At 41.3% G+C, this 19,496-nt stretch overlaps 1 protein-coding gene across 1 annotated transcript in view; it reads right to left on the bottom strand.

Annotated features, from left to right (window-relative positions):
- ITGA9 (integrin subunit alpha 9) overlaps positions 1-19,496 on the bottom strand; it is a 224,890-nt gene that overhangs the window by 97,186 nt on the left and 108,208 nt on the right. The window contains exon 16 of the mRNA XM_068935830.1: positions 8,010-8,165. Within this exon, the coding sequence (XP_068791931.1) occupies positions 8,010-8,165 (156 nt within the window). The remainder of the gene's footprint in view (positions 1-8,009; positions 8,166-19,496) is intronic.

The following is a 19,496-nucleotide window of genomic DNA, read 5'->3' as shown; positions in this document are numbered from 1 at the left end:
GAGGAGAATTGTCTTAAGTGTCCTGAACGAGAAACACAGCTGCATTTGTTATACCAAGGCCACAATACTTCTGTCTGGCGTTTCCGAGAGAGAAATAGGTGCTCACTACCACAAAGATGATAATCCCAACATTTTTAGGAGGTGCTGTCTTCACCGTACAAGCAGAGAACTAATGCCAGCTAATGATAGTGCATGCACAGCAAGTCGGTCAGATATCCTGCTGTCACTAGATCTACAGCAAGACACAGCATAAGCCCAATGTTTTGGTGATCTGTGATTCTTCTCTGCATTCTTTTTTGTTGCGTAGGACCCAGCAGCTCCTGGGAATTGCACCACAGCACTTCCTATCAGGTCACCAGACACCCTGGACAAACATGCAGTTTTCTCAAAATCTGCATGACTGCTCTTCTGGGCAGAAAAGAAGATGCTTCTAGGGAAATCAATACAGGTGGCAGATGCATCCTAAAGGGTTAGTAGAGATGGGTGCATGCTGCCAAAGTCCTTTAGAGGGCAGTCCAGAAAGCCTGATTTAAAAGACACTTATTGAGTGAATAGGTTTGTCTGTACACAACAGACACCAAGAAGGGACCTAGAGCCAGCTGGGAAGGAGGATGCATCTAGACAGGCATTCAGCTCAGGGCCTCAGAGCAAGTCCCTTCGTGCTTCATGGGAACCATAAGAATTCAGGAGACTCCTACTATTAAACCAAGCAGCCGTGTCAATACTGCATGGCGAAGGCAATTGAGATGAGCTATTTCCACGTAAACTTTGCGGGAGCATGCCTTGACAAAAAGAAAATAGATGCTTGACCCAAAGAAAATAGATGCTCATTTATAATGTATTAGTATAAGAAAACAGGAACTGGGCAGTAATAATTATTTTATTAAGCTAGTAAGAGTGAACCATGCAGAGTCCAATTTCTCCAACCGGACAAGGCCAGAGGGAAATTAATCCACTTTATTGAGTGGAAAGCTCTGGGCCTAAGGCTCTTGACTAGCACATTGCCACTTGTCAAGTCACCTAAGGACAAATGCAATCGTTTCTCCTCTATCTCAGCTGCAGCGTGCTATTTCTACCTTTCAAGTGTTAAAAAGCGGGCTTGGTGGGCACCCAGATAGAAATAAGAGAGAACATTCATATGTAAGAGGAACAGGAATTCCCAAAAGAAGTCAGCTGTGTGGAAACGATCAGGAATGAAACCTGTTAACCATTGAAAACAAGCAGAAACTAATAAGCATACGTATATCAATTACTCCTCACAGCAGTGGATGGATTTAACAGCGCAATCTTTTGTCCTCATGTTCTCCTGGGGTGAAGAATTACAGTTGGTGGCAAGAGAAACGCACCCTCAGTCTTTCAGAGCTTTATTAGATTTCTAGTCTGACTCACTCACTTTTCAGGCTGAGGCAGGTGTTTTGTTTTTTTTTTTTTTTTTTTTTTTTACATCATTAACAGTTCAAATCATCCAAACAGTGTTCTCATTTTACAGGACTTCAGACCTTATAAATTCACGGAACAATAGATGGGAAGTTTTTTTCGGTTCCATCTCCCAATACCATTATAGGATGAATTTCTGAAGCATACCTCTCAACATATTTTCCTGTCTTGTCTTAAATGGCCTTCCATTTATTTTGGATGACTACAAAATAATTCAATTATATAATCTCAGGAGAGATTTCTAATGATATTCAGGAACACTCCCCACTCTAAACCCACTTATATCTACTACTAAAACTGGAACTGTGCAAGATGAATCTTTTTCACCTAGGATGCTTTCATACGTCAACATTTTAACACAGGAGTCAAAGTCTTTGCTACTCATCATGCAAATATGTAATTAAAATATAAAAACATAATAACAGTGACAAATGAAAAATGTGACAGCTGTTTTGTCAACTGGAGATGTAAAAAAGCTTTAAAGAAGCAGACAGGCAATTCACGTCTCCCTTTAGTTCATTTAGAGCCCCCAGGGATACGTGAAAGTCCTCTCCTGAAATCCACCCGCACTTCAGCGGTTTTGTTTTTACGAATGCTGCTCTGGACTGACAAGGATTTTGTGGCACAGAGGTACTCTGAACGGAGGGATCTATTTCAGGAACTATCATATTATGCGTTCTCAAAATGTGAAACATTCCAATTTAACTCTACTGAGTCTTCATATAATTGCTGTAAAAATACGAACTGAACTAATGAAGTCTGGTTTCCTAAGGCTGTCACCTGGCTGATTTACTTTTTAAATATCTTACAATTATCTCTTATAACTCCTTATTTAACTAAAAATCCCCCTTTTCTCCTGCAATTCTCCATCCATAGAATAGCTTGGAAATGAAATGCAGGCTTATTTTGAACTGTAGAAATTACCCAAAAGCATTTGAAGTTAGGGCTCATTTTACAAACGCTCATGTGATCACCTCTCCTTTCTCTACCTGTTTATTTTATGAACCTTTAAACTAAATTAGATAATTCAAGTTCTACCACGTAATATTAGATCATCTTTTATTCTGACCTTACCGTGGCACACGTGCATAGCCTGCACATAAAGGTGTATACATATATACATATGTGTAGGTATATACATGTATGTGTATACACACATACAAAAAACATACACCCATATACATGTATATTTATCAGCATCTGGTATCAGCTCTTGTTCTTTAGGAAGCCCATGAGATCTAAACCCAGGGATTAAAACATATCTTATACATTTTCAGTTATGTTGTTTTTCCTCTACTGTTAAAGAGAAACATGAAAAAGTTGGACACTTACTGGCCAAGCCTGTCATTGCTTAAGAATGAGCACAAAAAAAACTCCACGCATACCATCAGCGGCACTGATTTCCACTAATTCTTTCTTAAACAAATTTGCTAATTACAAACATTGCAGAGGTACAATACATCTGGACACCTGCTGTTCTAGTTCAGTTCTCAATCTCTTCCAGACTTATACATCTTTCCTCTTTACTGCCATTCGAGAAAACAAAGCAGGCAAATGCAATACTCAGCCTAATCCAGTACACGCTCAGGGAGGGTCCTTCTTAGATTTCCTGGCATGAACAGCACCTGGTCCCTGCCAGTTCAACGCTGGCTCTGACCAAATGTGTCTAGAGCAAAGACAGACACCACCAGAGGAATGGCAGAGGGAAGAGCGGATCTCATCGCTTCTAGCGATCCCACCCCAACCGGAGGGAAAATAGTGGCAACTAAGCAGGAAGGGTGGCGCAGAATGAATCGCTGCAAGAATAAATGTAGGAGACAATCTGGGAGCCTGCCCAACGAGGAAAGAGTGGCAAGAAATTTCACCTGGAACAGCAGCAAGTAGACTCAGTCCTGTTTTCTCCCCCAGATCTCCTGCGTGGCTGGGTATAAGACACTTAATTAAGCTTTACTCTTTCCACCTATCCAGTTACCTACGAGTACACTAAGCCACCAAGGCTACAGCTGTACTAGTAAATTAAACTGGCCTCTAAAACAGGGTGGAGATGTGCAAAATGGCAAAGATCCTTTGAACAAGCTAACTCTTGACCTATGCCTGGCGAGGGTTTGCAACAGTTGGCCCAGCCTAAAACTGTGCCAAGAACCATCCCAGTGGCTTCCCAGGATGGGGGATGTCATTCCCACGCCTAGACGCATCCCCAGGCACCATTCGGTTTACCCACAGAGACATGGCACACGAGGATCTTTGTGCTCCGGAAGAGGCACCCCTGCCAAACCTGGACCACACGGTGTGCACAAACACATCATTTCAGCCTGTCTACTTCTGCCATTGCCTTGTCCTCAGTATAAGATGGGGGGGAGGGATGTTTTAAAATAAAGAATGCCATGGTTTATGCAGAAAATCAAAATTACTAAAGATATTCATAATGCAGCTTCATGAAAATCCTCCTATACTTTAACATACCTGTCAGCTAAGCTTATGTATTTATGCGCACATACTTAATGGGCTTTTCAAACACCAATATTTCCCCCAAAAAATCCTTTACTTTAGAAAGGTGAGGTTTACTTTATCCTAGAAAAGCTTAGCTTCCCTCACCCAGGGATGCAGCATTGTACCTAAACTCTCACTGCAAGTCAGCGGTACAGACTTGCCGCTGGGAACAGAACGTCCTAAACGTTTTCTGCCTCTTCTTATAACTTACAAGCACTTTTATGACACTGTTCCTGAAGTCCTGAAGATGCTGACGCAATTAATTCTACTGAGAATATTTTCCTATACCAACATAGTGCCTCCATCCACATAACAGCAGGTGATTTTATTATAGTATTTAAAATAGACAGAATTATAGCATACCACACTTTGACCTCTAAGTTATATTACTGGATATTACTAGAACAAACCCCCACTGTATTTGGCAGGAGATCTTTCTCTTTCTTGGTTGACATGTATTTATACAGCGAGTATACAAAAATAAATGTTATAGTACAAACCACTTATGACGAACTAAACCAAACAAAGTTCTAAATACACATTAATTTCCCTGAAGTAAGAAGATTTATTAGTTTTTTCCAGTGGACGGAGGTAGCAACTGGATTTGGAAGGCAACAAGGAAGCTAATGGAAAGTCATCTTCAGGGTGGGAAGTTTTAAAGTTTGTAAACGGACACGCAGAAAAAGCAGAATCTTTGTTTCCCCACCCAAACTTGACCCATCAGAGATTTTCTGTTTGAGCAGGACTGAGCTGGCTAGCCACTTGCAACATGGAAAGCTGTAATCGTCTCCACATAGCCAGTCTCCACCCAACAACTGTACAAGTTGCAGAGGCATGTATCAATAGACTTGTACACATGACCCTTAGGTATTTGCTTTTGTTCCCACAAATAATTATACCAAACTATAGCAACCATAGTTTCTGGTAAGCACATACAAGAACAAACAAATGAATCAGTGAGAAGTCAATTGTTACTGTAACCTGGGCCAAATAGTGCCTCAGGTCAGCTTAACTGCATTATTACTTCCTTTTGAAGTATTAGAGCCTCTTTTCTGACAAAAAGGGGCAATATGAAAAGTCCCACAATTGTGTATTTTTTCAAGAGGGATTTTCAGTTAAGATCCCCTTGTGCAGGTCTATGAGAAGTTCAAAGCATTTATCATATTTTGACTGTTTCAAGGACAGCTCATTCAGGAACAGAAGCAGGCTCTTTCACTAAACAGTCAAGGTTTTATTTTTTTGTAAGACAAGCATTTTGTAGTGCCTTACAGTAAAAGTTACCTTCTTTTAAAATAAAGATGATCAATAAATAAATGCATTTTGAACAACCCCCCTCCACATACTGCTTTACTACTCAAGCTCTGTTCCGGACTAAGCAACTAGTACAGGACCAGATCGTTCTCTCTCTCATAAACAAAATACTGATATAAGGGATGAATAACTGACATGATCCTTTTTGTGGTCATGTCATTAGGAAGGGTACGCCTTCCCACCGGTGGTTGCCAATGACAACATTTTCAAGCTGCCCCTTAATGCACTGGAGCAAAGCCCCACAAAGAACTTCATATGCTGAAGATCATCTTCAACTCTCTTGTCAAGAGGCCACTGGGTGGCTTTCCTACCTCGTTGTTTCTCAATAGGGGGGACAAAGTGATACAGGACAGTTGTACACTCTATGTGGGAACTCGTGCATATGCAAGGAACACCTGGATCATGACAACCAAAGCTACATCCCAGTGGAAGTGATCACTTCAGCTTTCACATTTCACAGACTTTAGTTTAAATAAATTATAGCTAGCTGATCTATGCGTTTTCAAGTAGGCCTAGCAGATCTGAAATAGGACTCTGACAGCTGCAAGTTGTCTCCTCTCCCACCTAGTCACTTCTCCCTCCCAGCCCTTCAGCTGTTTGCTACCTCCAAATCCTTCTCATGCATTCACTCACTGAAATACGCCACCTGAACTTATTAGCAAAGTGCCAATCTATAATAGTATCTTAATGGTGTCCTGAAGATGCAACATTTCAGATTTAAAAAAATGCCACTTCTTACTAGTTCAATAGGATTAGGATTTTTGAAAACCACACATCACTAGCTGTATTTAAAGACTTTAGTACTAGCACTAATACATTTGTCCATCCACCCACACCCATCTGGCTGTTTTCAAAAGGGACGTGTGTTATCTATGCTTCTCTTAATGAGTATCCACCTTAATGCTAACCAGACCTGATGCTCAGAGATTGCTGAGTACCCATCTATGAAAACAGAGCCCACTAAAGCTGTCTTGAATTGGACTTCCACAATGCAAGGTCTCTCCAGAATCATTAGATTCTTTGAAAATGTAAGTCCCTTATTACATAAACTTTGCTTCCTGCTATGCCTCTTGGACTTCAAAAATAATTTCTACTTGCAACATGACAAGAAGCCCAAAAGAGAATGCTAAGTAATGATTTTCTCATGAAATCAGTCTTTGAGAACTCTGTCACTATGCTTCAAGGCTACTCCGTCAAGGCTACTCCGTCGGGGCTTTATCACCATGACTGCCACACTAAATCTGAAACCCTGCCCGCCCCCTTGGCTGAAAGCACGCTTCCAGGCACACCCCATGTCAAAATCCTTCTCTTACAAAGCTAAGTGAACAACATCTGGAAAACAAATGGAAAGGAATTGTTAAACTGGCTCCCTCTCATCCAAATTACACAAAAAAAAAATAAGTCAGGGAAATTCCCAACATATTTTTGTTTCTGTTTATAATCTCAACATCTAGGTATTTTAATATTGATCTGAGCCTACGCCTGCAGGGACAGATATGACCTTTGAAGTTTTAGCCCAGTGGTAAAGCACCCAAGCAGTTTAGTTGATATAACACTCAGATTTTCACCACACTGTACAGGTTCCAAAATTCGCTACATGAATATACGAACATATGAATTACCATCATATGTTTGCAACAATAAAACATTTAGATATTTAAGGGCCACATAATCCCTCTTTATAAAAACAAGTAATTATTAGATTCAAATTTCATTCATTCATTTATAAAAATAAGGCATACTTCAATAAATACTCATTTCTTTAAGTACACGGGTTATAGCCAAATACAATTCAAAACACCTGGGTACATGGCAAAAGCAAATCTCTTTAAACAAGAGATTTTTTAAGTAATCTCTTTTAGTTACTTTTTTTTTTTCCAGTAGTATTCAGGGACCTGCAACTTCAGCTGAATAACATATCCTTGTGAGTAGCATCAGAAAGAAATATAATAGATGATGATCAAAGCATCACTTAATATTTTGCTGATGATAAACTTCCCAAACTTACTCAACTGGATATGACCCTGTGCAACTTGATCTAGCTCTGAAATTGGCTCTGCTCTGAGCAAGGAATTGGATCTCCAAAAGTCCCTCGCAACCTAAACTATTCTGTGATTCTGATGAACAAGTGCTATGGCAAGCCACAGAACGAAGAAATCTGATTTCTCTACAGGGCTTTGAGCCTTGCGGCTGGATGCCCTGCTGTGGCACGACGTGAGGTGGAAGGGCTGCAGGTTCCTTCCTCGGCTGATTATCCTGCGCCTCCAAAGACCGAGCTCAAACTCGAGTCTTTCCCTCAAATGGTCGCTAACGGGGTCTCTCGACGTGACTGCCTGTTTTCAGGAACCCTAAAGGGACTTAATACCTTCATAAGCACTGCCCTGATCATCGCAGTCGAAACCTGCCAAAACTGGACAACATTTTCAAATGATATTAGTAAGGTCAAGATAGACACGCAGCAGGATCACATACACTTCATTTTCTTAGGAAGAAGGTGGCCAGGGCAGGGGGAAGAAGGATCTCAGCAAACATCACAGCAAACCTCCTACAGAAAGGGAAGAACCAGGACTTTCATTTTCTCACTCTCTACCACATTAATTCTCTCACTGCATGGCAAAAACAGCCTGATACAAGCACGCGCCCTCACCTTGTGCTGCCTACCAACCTCCCTCCGAGATTTGCAATCACTTTTTATGTCTGCTTCTGCTCTCAGTGAGGGATCGGACAGAGTCACAGGCCTCCTAGGGGAAACAATATGGCGCAAACCTGACCTGGTTCCTTTGCGCTATCTTCTGTCCTTTCTTCCAGCGGAGAACGGGCTTGAGAGCAGGCAGCTCCTTTTCCTCCTTCCCTTTTTCTATCACATGCTCTCCGAGGCTGTATGCAGCTTCAAATACAATTGGAGATATCACGTCTTTGACTCTTCTCTGTAAAAGAAAAGAAACACAAAATTTACCTGTGACACTCTTGTTTAAGCAGATTTTTACATACATAAGAAGGTCAGTAAGAAGTTATATCACAACAACACCGCAGATAGGAAGCAGGCTTCTCTGTTCCCCTTGTTTTTCTCAGTGCCAAACAGGACTAAGAACATTATACCAAAACAAGTCAGAAGATTAAGGAAAAAAAGAAAAAAAAAGAAGACAATAAAAAATTAGTTATTCTTCTAGGACCCCTCCCGTTTCCACTAAAATCTTTGGCACATTTGCTACAACTGTTAAACCAAGTATTCGTCAATAAAACCAAAACATTTTCTTAAAAGATAAAATAAATTAGGGTGCATCACCATTAGCACTGCAAAATTTGGAAGTAAAGAGTAAATCTTCTTCATCTGTGGAGCTTCTAAATCCTAGACTTAGACTGAGGCCATCTCTAGTTAGCGCCACCCATTAAAAAAAGAAAACTCCATCTTACCTGTTCTTTTTTGCAGTATCAGTGAAATGAATGAATGGTTAAAGGTACCAATGTGGCTATAAAACAAGGCTAAAAACATACAAGGGGAAGAAAAGACATCTTCCAGCATGGATCTGAAACCAAAATTCATAACTCTCCCTACCCTCAGAGCAGTAACACTTTCAGGAAACACAGCAAGTGTTCCAGTTTCTTTAATTGCTGCATTCTAGGCTTCATTACAAAAGATCTGCCAGATGCATTAAAATGCACCACATTATTTGTTTAATGACGTGAATCTTTATTACTGATTGCCTTTTCTTGTTGTTTGAGCCCAAGTCACAAAACTCATACCATTTGCCACAACATACGAAACCCGATTCCTTTTTTCTGTGAAAGGATAAAATGCTCACTGTGCTCTGTTCTGTCTAGACTTCCAAAATCCAAGTTACCAGGAAACAGACATGTCAAACATTCTCTTACCATAGGCAAACACTATGCTTAAATTTTAGCTTCTTAAAACATTTCATGTGAATTCAATACAGATAAAATTGAGGAGATAAATAAATACCTTAAGTAAACATGACAAATCTTCAAATAGGCCAACTCCTCAACTTTAACTTGCAACCTAAATTATTCTTAGTAGTCTTCCCTGAACACAGCCCACCAAGCACAACAAGTAATTTAGATGCAACACAATTTAAATTGCATCTTCCAGATGTGGAAGAGCTGTGTATTAACTGGTCTTCTGATGACCCTGTTTGATCCATCTCAAGGCAAACATTTGCTCTCTGCTATTCCTTTGACTAGGCACAGACCCCTCCTGAAACTAGACTGAGGTTTGTGGCTAATCAAATGCACAAATCATCAGGTGAGCCTGGTGACTAATACCAGAGACCAGGTTAGATGATATTTTCCCTCCTCTACCCTCCCACCTCCAGCCATAAAGAATCCTGAATTCCTTATCCGGTTATCAAACTCTGTAAATTCCCTATATTCAGTGGCAGCCTAACGTACCTGAACTTTAGATTCTGCGCTGTTTGGAGTGGCTGGTACCACCATGTTCTCAGGAACAAATGCTAATCGACTCCAGAGACAGCAGCAGTGGTGACAGATAGCTATGCTGGACAGCTATGTGATCCCATTCCCACTGCATAAAAAGGAACAAACACTCGCTCCCTGGGCACTGCTAATCCTCTCAAGGGAAGAGAGCTGGATGACTTCAGGCCCTTCAACATTCCCACCCCAAGGAGTAGAGGTTGGACCATATCGAGCTTACAAAATAACAATAGCAAAGCTCACAGAAGCTATTAATTCCCCGCTCATACAAAGCCATATGTAATAACTTAAATGAGGATTGTATGAGTATGTCAGAAGACTACATATATGCAGAAACAAGACTATAAAAACCTATACCATAAAGTAACAATGAATCACAATAAATCATCTGCCAAATTACCACCTAATCTAATTGTATGCAATCAATGTACAGTGTAAACACTGAGCAATTAAAAGTGTAGGCAGTCGATTGAATTAAAATCCACCTACAGTTTTTCTCTGCAGCTCTGTCACTGCAGCATGGCAAGAATAAGTGCCTAATAACTTCTAAGTGTTTTAATACAATCTTGCAGGGTTCAGCCCAATGTCCTTTGAAGTCAAAAGACAAGTTTCCCATTGACTTCAATGAATGTTGGAGTGTGCACATATTGTTCACTGGTGTCCCTTTCTGCTTTATTTTAGTGCTGAAATTGTGACTTCCAGCAGCTAGATTAATTACATGTGTGGATATTCCCTCACCACAGCCCTGGGGAAATGTATTTCACATACCCACTTGTCTTTAATTAAGGATGAAAGCATGAATACTACCCAGTTATTAATTTTGCCACATGTTCAATCCCTTCTGCTCACAACCCTACAAACACAGAAAAGCCATTCTGTGGCACTTTTCTTCAGCAAAACAGAGACAAGACAGTTCTGTTTCACAGGCACATCACAGACTGTCTAGAATATATAGTATTCTCATTATGTACTTATATTTGCCCAAATGCAAGTTGGAGAATCATTTTAGGTTGGAAATTCACCCAGCTTCTTTCTTCTTTCAGTCTACCTAACCTACTACCTCTAGTGTCTCAATCATGTACTGATGATACAGTCTACAGATTTAAGTGCTTCTGGTGTCTAAAACGGAGCTCAAGGGTTGCAATGGCAGTCAGATTTGAGGAAAGCACTCAAAAATCCTTGGAATCAAGGAGACTACTTTTGTGGCTTTCTGTATCAATTATATGGCCCTAATTAAATGGATTTTGACAGAGGAAATAAGTTCCACAAGCAGCCTTTACACAGATCTACCATTTTTCACCTTGACACTTCCGTACTACAGAATTGTCTAAGGTTAGAAATGCTTCTGCATAATGAAAAGACATTTCTGGCAAATCACAGCACACAGACAGCACAACCTCATTAATCGAAAAACGTTCTGCAGGACATCAAGCAAGGGAAACATCTGAGGGGTTCATACTATTAACAGAAACAACGGGGTAACAAGGGCTCAGTGAGTAATAATAATAAACAACGCACATGCACAGACTACATGACACGCTAAACTGTTGCAAGTTTTCACTGTGCCTGCTCTAAATAAGGGACTGAAAGCTGGGTTTCCCACGAGCCATCAGCTATCCTATGTAGTTCTCTTGTTCTCACAAACAATGCCTCTAAATGTTTTTTTTTTTTTCCTTTTTCCCCTTCTGACTAGGTTTCATTCTGGACATAAGAAACTTTTCTGGTAAGGCTTTTGTGGAAATCTATACACTTCAGTCTCAGTAAATTATCCTTCTGCCACTATAACTTTCTGTAATGGAAACAGCCCTAGCCAGCTGTATTCCTTAGTCTGGACCTTTCATCTTTCCCTGCGAGGCACGCTGCATGACATCATTCTGATCTGAAGAAAAAGGTATTTTGGAATGAACAAGTTGGGTGTTTTTCAAGGGTACTACAGGGTGCACCCTCCTTAGGTATCTAGCACACACAAGGTCAACGCAAAGACAAAGAAATCCAGAGTCCTAAGAGAGCAGTCTCACTTCTCAGAGCGTCTAAGAAAGCAATAAGGCGCTTAAAGAGTTTCAGAAGACGCTAGGGTCCTGAAACCATAGTCCTAATAACCAGCACGCTTGCCATTTCCAAAACAATCATCTCAAGTAGTACATGTTTTTTTAAATGCCGTGGTAGAAGCTGGGCACAGCCATAAATTTCTTCCTTTCTGTTTTCTGGCTTAGTAGGGGAGAAAAAAGCTAGTGAGCCTCTGCTAGATTTACGAGTGCATTTCTCTTTGGCTTTAATATCAAAAGGTCCTAAAAACCTGACACAGAGTCACAGAGCCCTGGTCAAACATTGGAACTAAGGTTCTGAACATTATTTCCAATTCCCTAAGACACGGTGCAACCGTCCTTAGAAACCACTTTCCGTGCTTTTCATGTGCTCAGACGCATCATGACGAGATAAATACGGGCACAGACTGCAATTCCTGAAGGCATACTGCCTTGTTAGGTGGCCACTGCCTTCTCCAAACTTCACTTCGGACTACCTCAAGAGCATGCACACATCACAAACTCGGGCAAATTTGGATGGAACAGGCCAGGGTTTATTCAAGGAGTAGGATTTACTCTCACAGTAAGGTAACTCTCCTGGTGCGAGCAGCTGCCGGAGGAGCACGTATCACTCTAGCTTGCTTTCGGCTCATTGCCACAATACAGTCAGCAGGCTGTGCGTGAGCCCAATCAATCACCATCTCTAATCTACTCTCTTGTGCAAGGTGAAAGTCTCCAGCAGAGGCTCTGGAGAGTGCCAAACTCCATTTGTAATTATGGCCAATGGGCTGAGAAATAAATTGAGATGTAAATAAACCCTTCAATCTAGAGCAAGAGTCCTGCAGGAATAAAGGATAAAAAGTGGCCCTTGTAGAGCAACAAAACCTCAGTGAACATGAAATCATTTTCACTATCACTGAGTGAAGAAATAGATGCAACTACTAGCACCACTTTGATGCCGCCCCTTTCTTCTTTTCCTCATTCATGTCTTTTTGAAGTTTCTCTCCTCTTTCCCTTTGTGAATTTGCTCTGCTCTGTCAGCACTTCTCTGCACTATCCCTGGCTTGATCCTCAGGGCATCAACCCCTGTATAATTTCACAGCTTTTACCAAATTCAGTACAGCCTTTGAGTACTTCTGAGAATTAAGCTTTGTTTAGTTTGATGACTAAGAATGAATTCAAGAACCTGGCTTTTAAAATAATCAACTTGAAACTTTTAGTCTAAACATATTTATTTCAAGTTTTAAACAAGCACTAATAATAGACTATAGGCATTTTTACAAGCTTAAATATACACGAAATAAATTTGACAATCCAAGTTTAACAGATAACGCATTAAGGCAGGAAAACGTATAAAGCCATCATGTTAATGCTTATCCAGCATAACACTTTAATCAGCTCACCGGTCACTACCGCCTTAAGTCCTAAACTCAGTGCCTACAGACAAACAATTCCTTGCTCAGTGATACCAAAAATGACTTAAACCTCCTCTGGCCTTTAAAACCAAAGGCCAGCACTGCCACATTTTATCAAATCAAGTATCAGCCGTAGATCTCAATAAATGTACATTATGGCTTATGAATCAATAAGATTGCAGTCCATGACTTTAAAATGAATTACCTCCTCCCACCATCTCAGCTTCCCTCCCTAAACTGTGAGTCATTCCAAACAAAAGACTTAAGTGCCATGCAATTCAGTAAAAAGTATCACTGTGACAGACTGACTTTAAACTGGGAGACAGATCTGCATCCATTTCAGAGGAATGAATGCATAAATCTCATCCTTGTAAGTGGGAACTTAGCGTACATGCCCTGTTGCTTGCAATACTCATTGCAGAAAAGTCTGAGCTTCAATCCCTCAGAGGCAAATCCTAGTGTTACAGCCCTGTTACTACTTTCAACCTTTTATTATTCGCCTGCCCGAGAACAACCACTTCTGCCCTCAGGAGAGCCTTTCTCCGACCTGCATTTCCTTTGACAGGGATATTTGAGGACTGGCATACAGCTTATTCCAGATTGGTGTAATTCTAGCACTGGTATCTCCCACTGCAAGGGCAGACAAAACATGGTTTGCCAAAATCCTCTAGAAAAGATGTAGTTTCCGTTCTGCCCGTGAACTATATTTTTATATAATATTCATTAGGCATTACTCCATTTTAAGGAGGGGGGGGAATCCAACTGCAAACTCTCTTCCAGAGATGAGGCAGAACTACAAGTCTAGTTTGATTGGCAAAAGCTCATTTGCAAGATTATTGGTGAATTTTTTGTGAAATTAATAGCATACGAAGGCAATCAAAGGCCTAATGTTTCAATAATACACGCTTCTGTTTTCTTTTAAGGTCTAGTGACAGCTGCAATTCAACAAGTAGGCGAATACCCTTTGTTGCTAGACTTCAAACATTACAAGGCTTCTGAAGAATCCCAAAGTTGAGAGCACAAAGAAGGGCAAAGGATTTGCAGGGTGTCACGTACTCGAGCATCATGTAGATTTACTGTCCGAAAGAAACGGAGAGCTTCCTTTGCCTCTTCCCAAATGTGTTAATCTGGCGCACAACTGTTCCCATCAGGTCAGCAGTCCCTCTTCTCAAACACTGATAACGGGAAAGACACCGCGAGACAGAAAAATGCAGGTCCTGGCAGACTCCCACGCTAAATAAACACCAGCTGCCTAGGAGCCCGCGTGCTGGAGAGGACACCCCAGGGCAGCAAGGGAAGAGCTGCGAGTCCAACCCTGGCTGGGTACGGTCTCACTCGGCATTTCAGTAAGTCTGCTCACCATCCCCCCGCCAGGCTTCCCACTGTCAGCTTGCCAGTGATAAAGGTATTACTGAGGCTGACAGGTGAGAGATTGCGATCAAGAGTGTATATATTCCTTGTCAAGGGCTACAAAGACTCAGCACCAATATATTACTGATAATCCTTCAGCAACGATCGGTGAGAAGAAAAGCCACTAAATGCCATCCAAATACAATATAATTTATTAGTTTCTTAGCTCAGACCTTGATTTTACAGCTCAATACTAAAAAATATCTGATGACAGTATGGTTTCAAATAGAATGTAGGAAAAAAAAAGAGGCTATCTATAAATTTGATTGTTGGATCTTTTATTGAGCCTAACTTTTTAAACTCTGTTTTTATCATCCATTCCTTTGCCTCTTTTATAGCTCATTTTTAGTCTCTCATTGTTTAAGGTTTTTTTTTTTTAAAGATTAAAAAAAAAAAGTAAAGAAAATTCTGAAGTATCTAAAATCATCTTATTCCTTTTTGAAGGAAACACCACTCAAACGTGAAGCTTTGTAGGGTACCAGGCTGCCTTCCAGTGATCTCTGCAACATATGACTGCAGCGCTGACAGCACTGAGATGCACACAATTAGAAAAGACTGAGAGCAGAAGAATATTTCTAAAATGCAGACCTAAACTCAGGAAAAAAGGGAGAATCCAAGAAGGAATAACAGGGTAACAATTTCAATATTCATTTAATCTCTTTCTGAAAGCATGATATATTTCAGCAGGGAATTAAATGCTGAATCGAGACAATAATTAGATCCAGACTCTTCCTGCACATATGCAACCCTATCATATACTTCTCTTTTCCGCTGGATTTACCACATTTTATATTCCGCTGATATGAGATTTTATCGAAACCAAGCTTTAAAGAGATTTCCTTTAATAGTGTCTTAAAAAGCATCAGGCCCAGAACTTGAGTTAATCCAACAACCTGTCTCTCTATATGCAGCATTTCCCTCCAAATCCAGTGTATAAGCTAAACATACAGGTCTGTCTCGATGCAGCTGTTAGAGGAGAAGGAGTCTAAGATCCTTGGTCCCTGGGCCACAGGGTATAACAACAAGTATGTTATAAATTCAGGATGTCCATGATGATGGTGAGGTATTGGCCAAAACAGCACAGCAGCTTTAGTATTCATATACTGTATTTGCTCGCTTGCTCTCTCACTTTCTGACTGTACACATGTATCTAGGGATAAAACCAGCTGTGCGCACATGTCATCCAACAAACTTTCAGCACAAAATCTAACACACAAGCTGTCCTCAGAGCCCGTGGCTAGGGTCCAGGACCGGCCCTCCCAGCTGATTCCCAAAACTACAGCCCTGGGGGGTCAAGAGTCCTTGCGGCTCGCTCGGATGGCCCCTGCTCTGTAGGGCGGACCCCCCGGTCCCAGCTGCTGGTGGGGGTGTGCTCACAGGCACTACACGTCCAAAGCCCTACCCGAACTCAGCCTGCTTCTCTACATAGCAGCATGTAAACCGATGAGCTGCTACATATGAGAGCAGCCTTCTCTTCCCTTCTCTCCAGAAGGATTTTTTTCTCTGTTTTTGAAACAAAGGGCGGAAGTACCTTTATGAGAGCATACCAAGAGGCAATGGCTGAGTGACCAAAAGGCTTCTCCCAAAAGCTCTGCAGGTGACTCAGGAGTCCCAGGGAGGGCTGGGCAATAAGATGCGCTCCTGTCCTCAGTGTTTTCCCACAGACTATCAGCTCCTCACTAAGTCGCTGGCTCTAAACGCCTCCTCCCTTTTCAGGGGTGCCTATCACTTTTTAGAGGGGTGTAGGCACCTAACACAGGTTTAGGGGAACTGAGACAGGATCCACAGCCCTTCTTGGATCTGGATCCTAGTGCACATTTTGTCTCACACACTCGTAAAATACGGCTCTCTCATATCTAGCAGGTCACTTGGAGGTACCATACTCTCAGTATCACAAACATCTATGGCCTGAACGAGATTATCCTGCTGCATTCCCTAGATTGCAGCTTGAGAAAATCATGGGTCTGTACTGCCCAGCAGATGTCCAGATGTCCCCTTAACTTAGTAACCCTGATCTCTCAAACGGTCAGGTAGCTGAATATCTCCTACAAGCTAAGACAGTGGGGGAGGAAGACAGAATACGTGGATGGCTATGAAATATCACCATAGCAGTAAACCAGAAATATTTTGATTGATGCTTCATTTTAAGGTACTAGATTTGAATGCCTGACAATAGGGTCTTACGATCCCGTGTGTCAAAAAGCCTTTCCTCACTACAGCTTTACTAGAAACATACGTACGGAACAAATACAAATGCTCTACTTAAGCCCAATATCATAAATAAAACAGCTAAAGGAGGGGGGAAGCATTGTGTCAGAACTGAAAGCAAGTTCCTCATGACAAGAGGATGACAGTACAGAGAGAGATGAAAGAAGGTTAATCATCAACATTTTTACTGATAGTATTTTAGCTCAGTTGAGCAAAGCTGATAGAAATGGTCCTTAGAAGGCCTGCAAAGAAAGCAGTACACTACTTAGCCTGCTTGCCTGAACGCATCGGAGAGAGAAAGGCTGAGCGCATAAGAATGGTGGTGATAATTTACTTGCTGTGACACACTACTGAGATGAGAATAGTTTACTTAAGAAATCTGGAGGTATTTACACACAAAAATATCAGTGCTTTTTCACTTACAGGAGAAAGGATAGCTCTCGCAATAGGGGGCAGGGAGGCATGTTGGAAAGATACTATCTAAATCTGTTCTTCCATTATTAAATGGAGAAGATAGATAGTATTTATTAGTGTAACCCTCTTGAGAGCAGAGTTTAAAATCAATATGGTAAAAGGAAAACATGTTACAATTGTCCGTTTTGCCACATGAATTTAAAAGTCTAAGCAGTGCTCTACCATGAAGTCTATTTGTATGCTTCATATCAGAATTCACACTTTATACCACAGACAGCAAGTAGACCAGCTCAGAAATACCCCTAATTTCCCCGCCTTTAAAGTATACTTTTTACGTACATTTCTTCTCTTCTTTTATCCTGTAAGGGTGATCTTACGCTCTGCGTAAAAAGGTAAGTCAAAAGAGGGAATTTATGGAAAACTCAATGTCTAGAACCAAGAGAAGAGCAAGAAAAATTATATATGAACAATTTAGTAGATTAGAAAACAATTTTCAATTCATGACATTCATACGTAGAAAGATTCGTTAGTATAAAACACTACTTCTAGCCTAGAGACAAATTCACTTATGCAACCCCCCTTTTCTCAGCGTGGAGTCTCATGGTCTTTTGTTACAGTCCAAATGCCAGCTGCTACTGTACATTTTATCGTTATTAAAATTACTGTTATTAGTGACAATGCCTAAAGACAGCGGAGGTGAAAAATAAACAGGGCTATAGAAGGCTATAGAACATTTAACAATAAATACACCACAGTGGGAAATAGAGTGCAATGGGAAACCCCAGAATCATAGAATCATGGACTAATTTAGGTTGGAAGGGACCTTCGGTCATCTGGTCAATGACCCTTGCAAAGCATGCTCAACTTAAAGTTAGAACAGGTTGCTTAGGGCCTGGTCCAGTCAGCTTTTGAGTATCTCCAAAGGCAAATTTCACAATTTCTCTGGCCAACATGTTCCAGAGTTTGCATATCCTCCTCCTGAAGGACTTTTTCCCTATATCTAATTGGAATTTCACTTGCTGCAGCTTGTGGGCATTGCTTCTTATCCTTCCTCTGGGTTCCTCTGAGAAAAACCTAGCTCTGTCTTCCCCAGCTATGAGGTAGCTGAAGATGGTAATAAGATCTCCCTGGGCCATCTCTTCTTCAGGTGAAACAAGCTCAGCTCCCTCAGCCTCTTCTGATATGCCATGAGCTACAGCCCTCTGACCATCTTGGTGGCCCTCCACTGGACTTGCTCCAGCATGTCAATGTCTCTCTTACACTGAGGAGCTCAAAACTGGAGACAACACTCCATACGCACTCTCAAGTGCTGCACAGAGAGGAGAAGAATAACATCCCTTGATGAGCTGGCTATACTCTTGCTAATGGAGACCGGTACTCCTTCTTCACTGCAGGAGTAATTTCGTAACTCATCAACTCAATGTCCATCAGGATCCCCGCCCTCAAGGTCCTCTTCCGTAGAGCTGCTTTCCAGCCGGCCCCAGCCCGTGCTGTTGGAGGGGTTATTCCTCCTCAGGTGCAGCACTCTGCATTTGCTGGTGCTGCACTTCCCGAGGGCTCCTGTCACGCGATTTCTGCAGCTTATCAAAGTCCCTCTGAAGAGCAGTCCAGCCCTCCAGTGTCTCAACTACTCTCCCTAATTTGGCATCGTCTATAAACTTGCAGAGGATGCTTTCTGTCCCATCATCCAGCTTGTTAAAGACGACATTAAACAGTATTGGTCTCAGTACTGACCCCCAAGGAACACCACTATTAATCAACGGGATTTTGAACCTACTGCTCTTTGAGACTCGTGGTCCAGCCAATTGTCTAGCCACATTGTAGGTCACCTTTCCAAATCCTCTCTCTCCAGTTTGGCTACAATGAAATTATGGGAGACAGTGTCATAAGCCTTGTTAAATGTGAGGTAAACGGCATCCAATGCTCTCCTCTCATCCATCGAGCTGGTCATCTTATCAGGAAAGGCAACTGGGCATGATTTGTCCTTGGTAAATCTGTGCTGGTTGTTTCCAATCACCTTCTTGTCCTTCTTGCCTGGAAATGGCTTCCAGACACAAGAGGGTACTTCCAGGAGGATAAAAAAGTGTTATCAAAACCCTGGAAAAATGACCCATTGCTATAGTATAGCATTTAAAAATAATAAATAATAAAATAAAATTTTAAAAAAGCAGCCACACCTGTAGCTGACGGACTTTTTCCACTGATAGGACTGTGCAAAATTTGTAGCCTTAGTTTTTACACAGTATGAAGTCAGCTACAGAAGTTTTGTTGTGTAGTCTTCATGGTTAGGGTAACTCTCATACTTTCATCCCCCATGGAGTTACTATGCATTAATATA

The sequence above is a fragment of the Struthio camelus genome, chromosome 2 (assembly GCF_040807025.1).
Source record: "Struthio camelus isolate bStrCam1 chromosome 2, bStrCam1.hap1, whole genome shotgun sequence".
Classification (NCBI taxonomy): domain Eukaryota; kingdom Metazoa; phylum Chordata; class Aves; order Struthioniformes; family Struthionidae; genus Struthio; species Struthio camelus.
The sequence above is the reverse complement of the archived record's forward strand: the minus strand, read 5'-3'. Positions and strand labels throughout refer to the sequence as shown.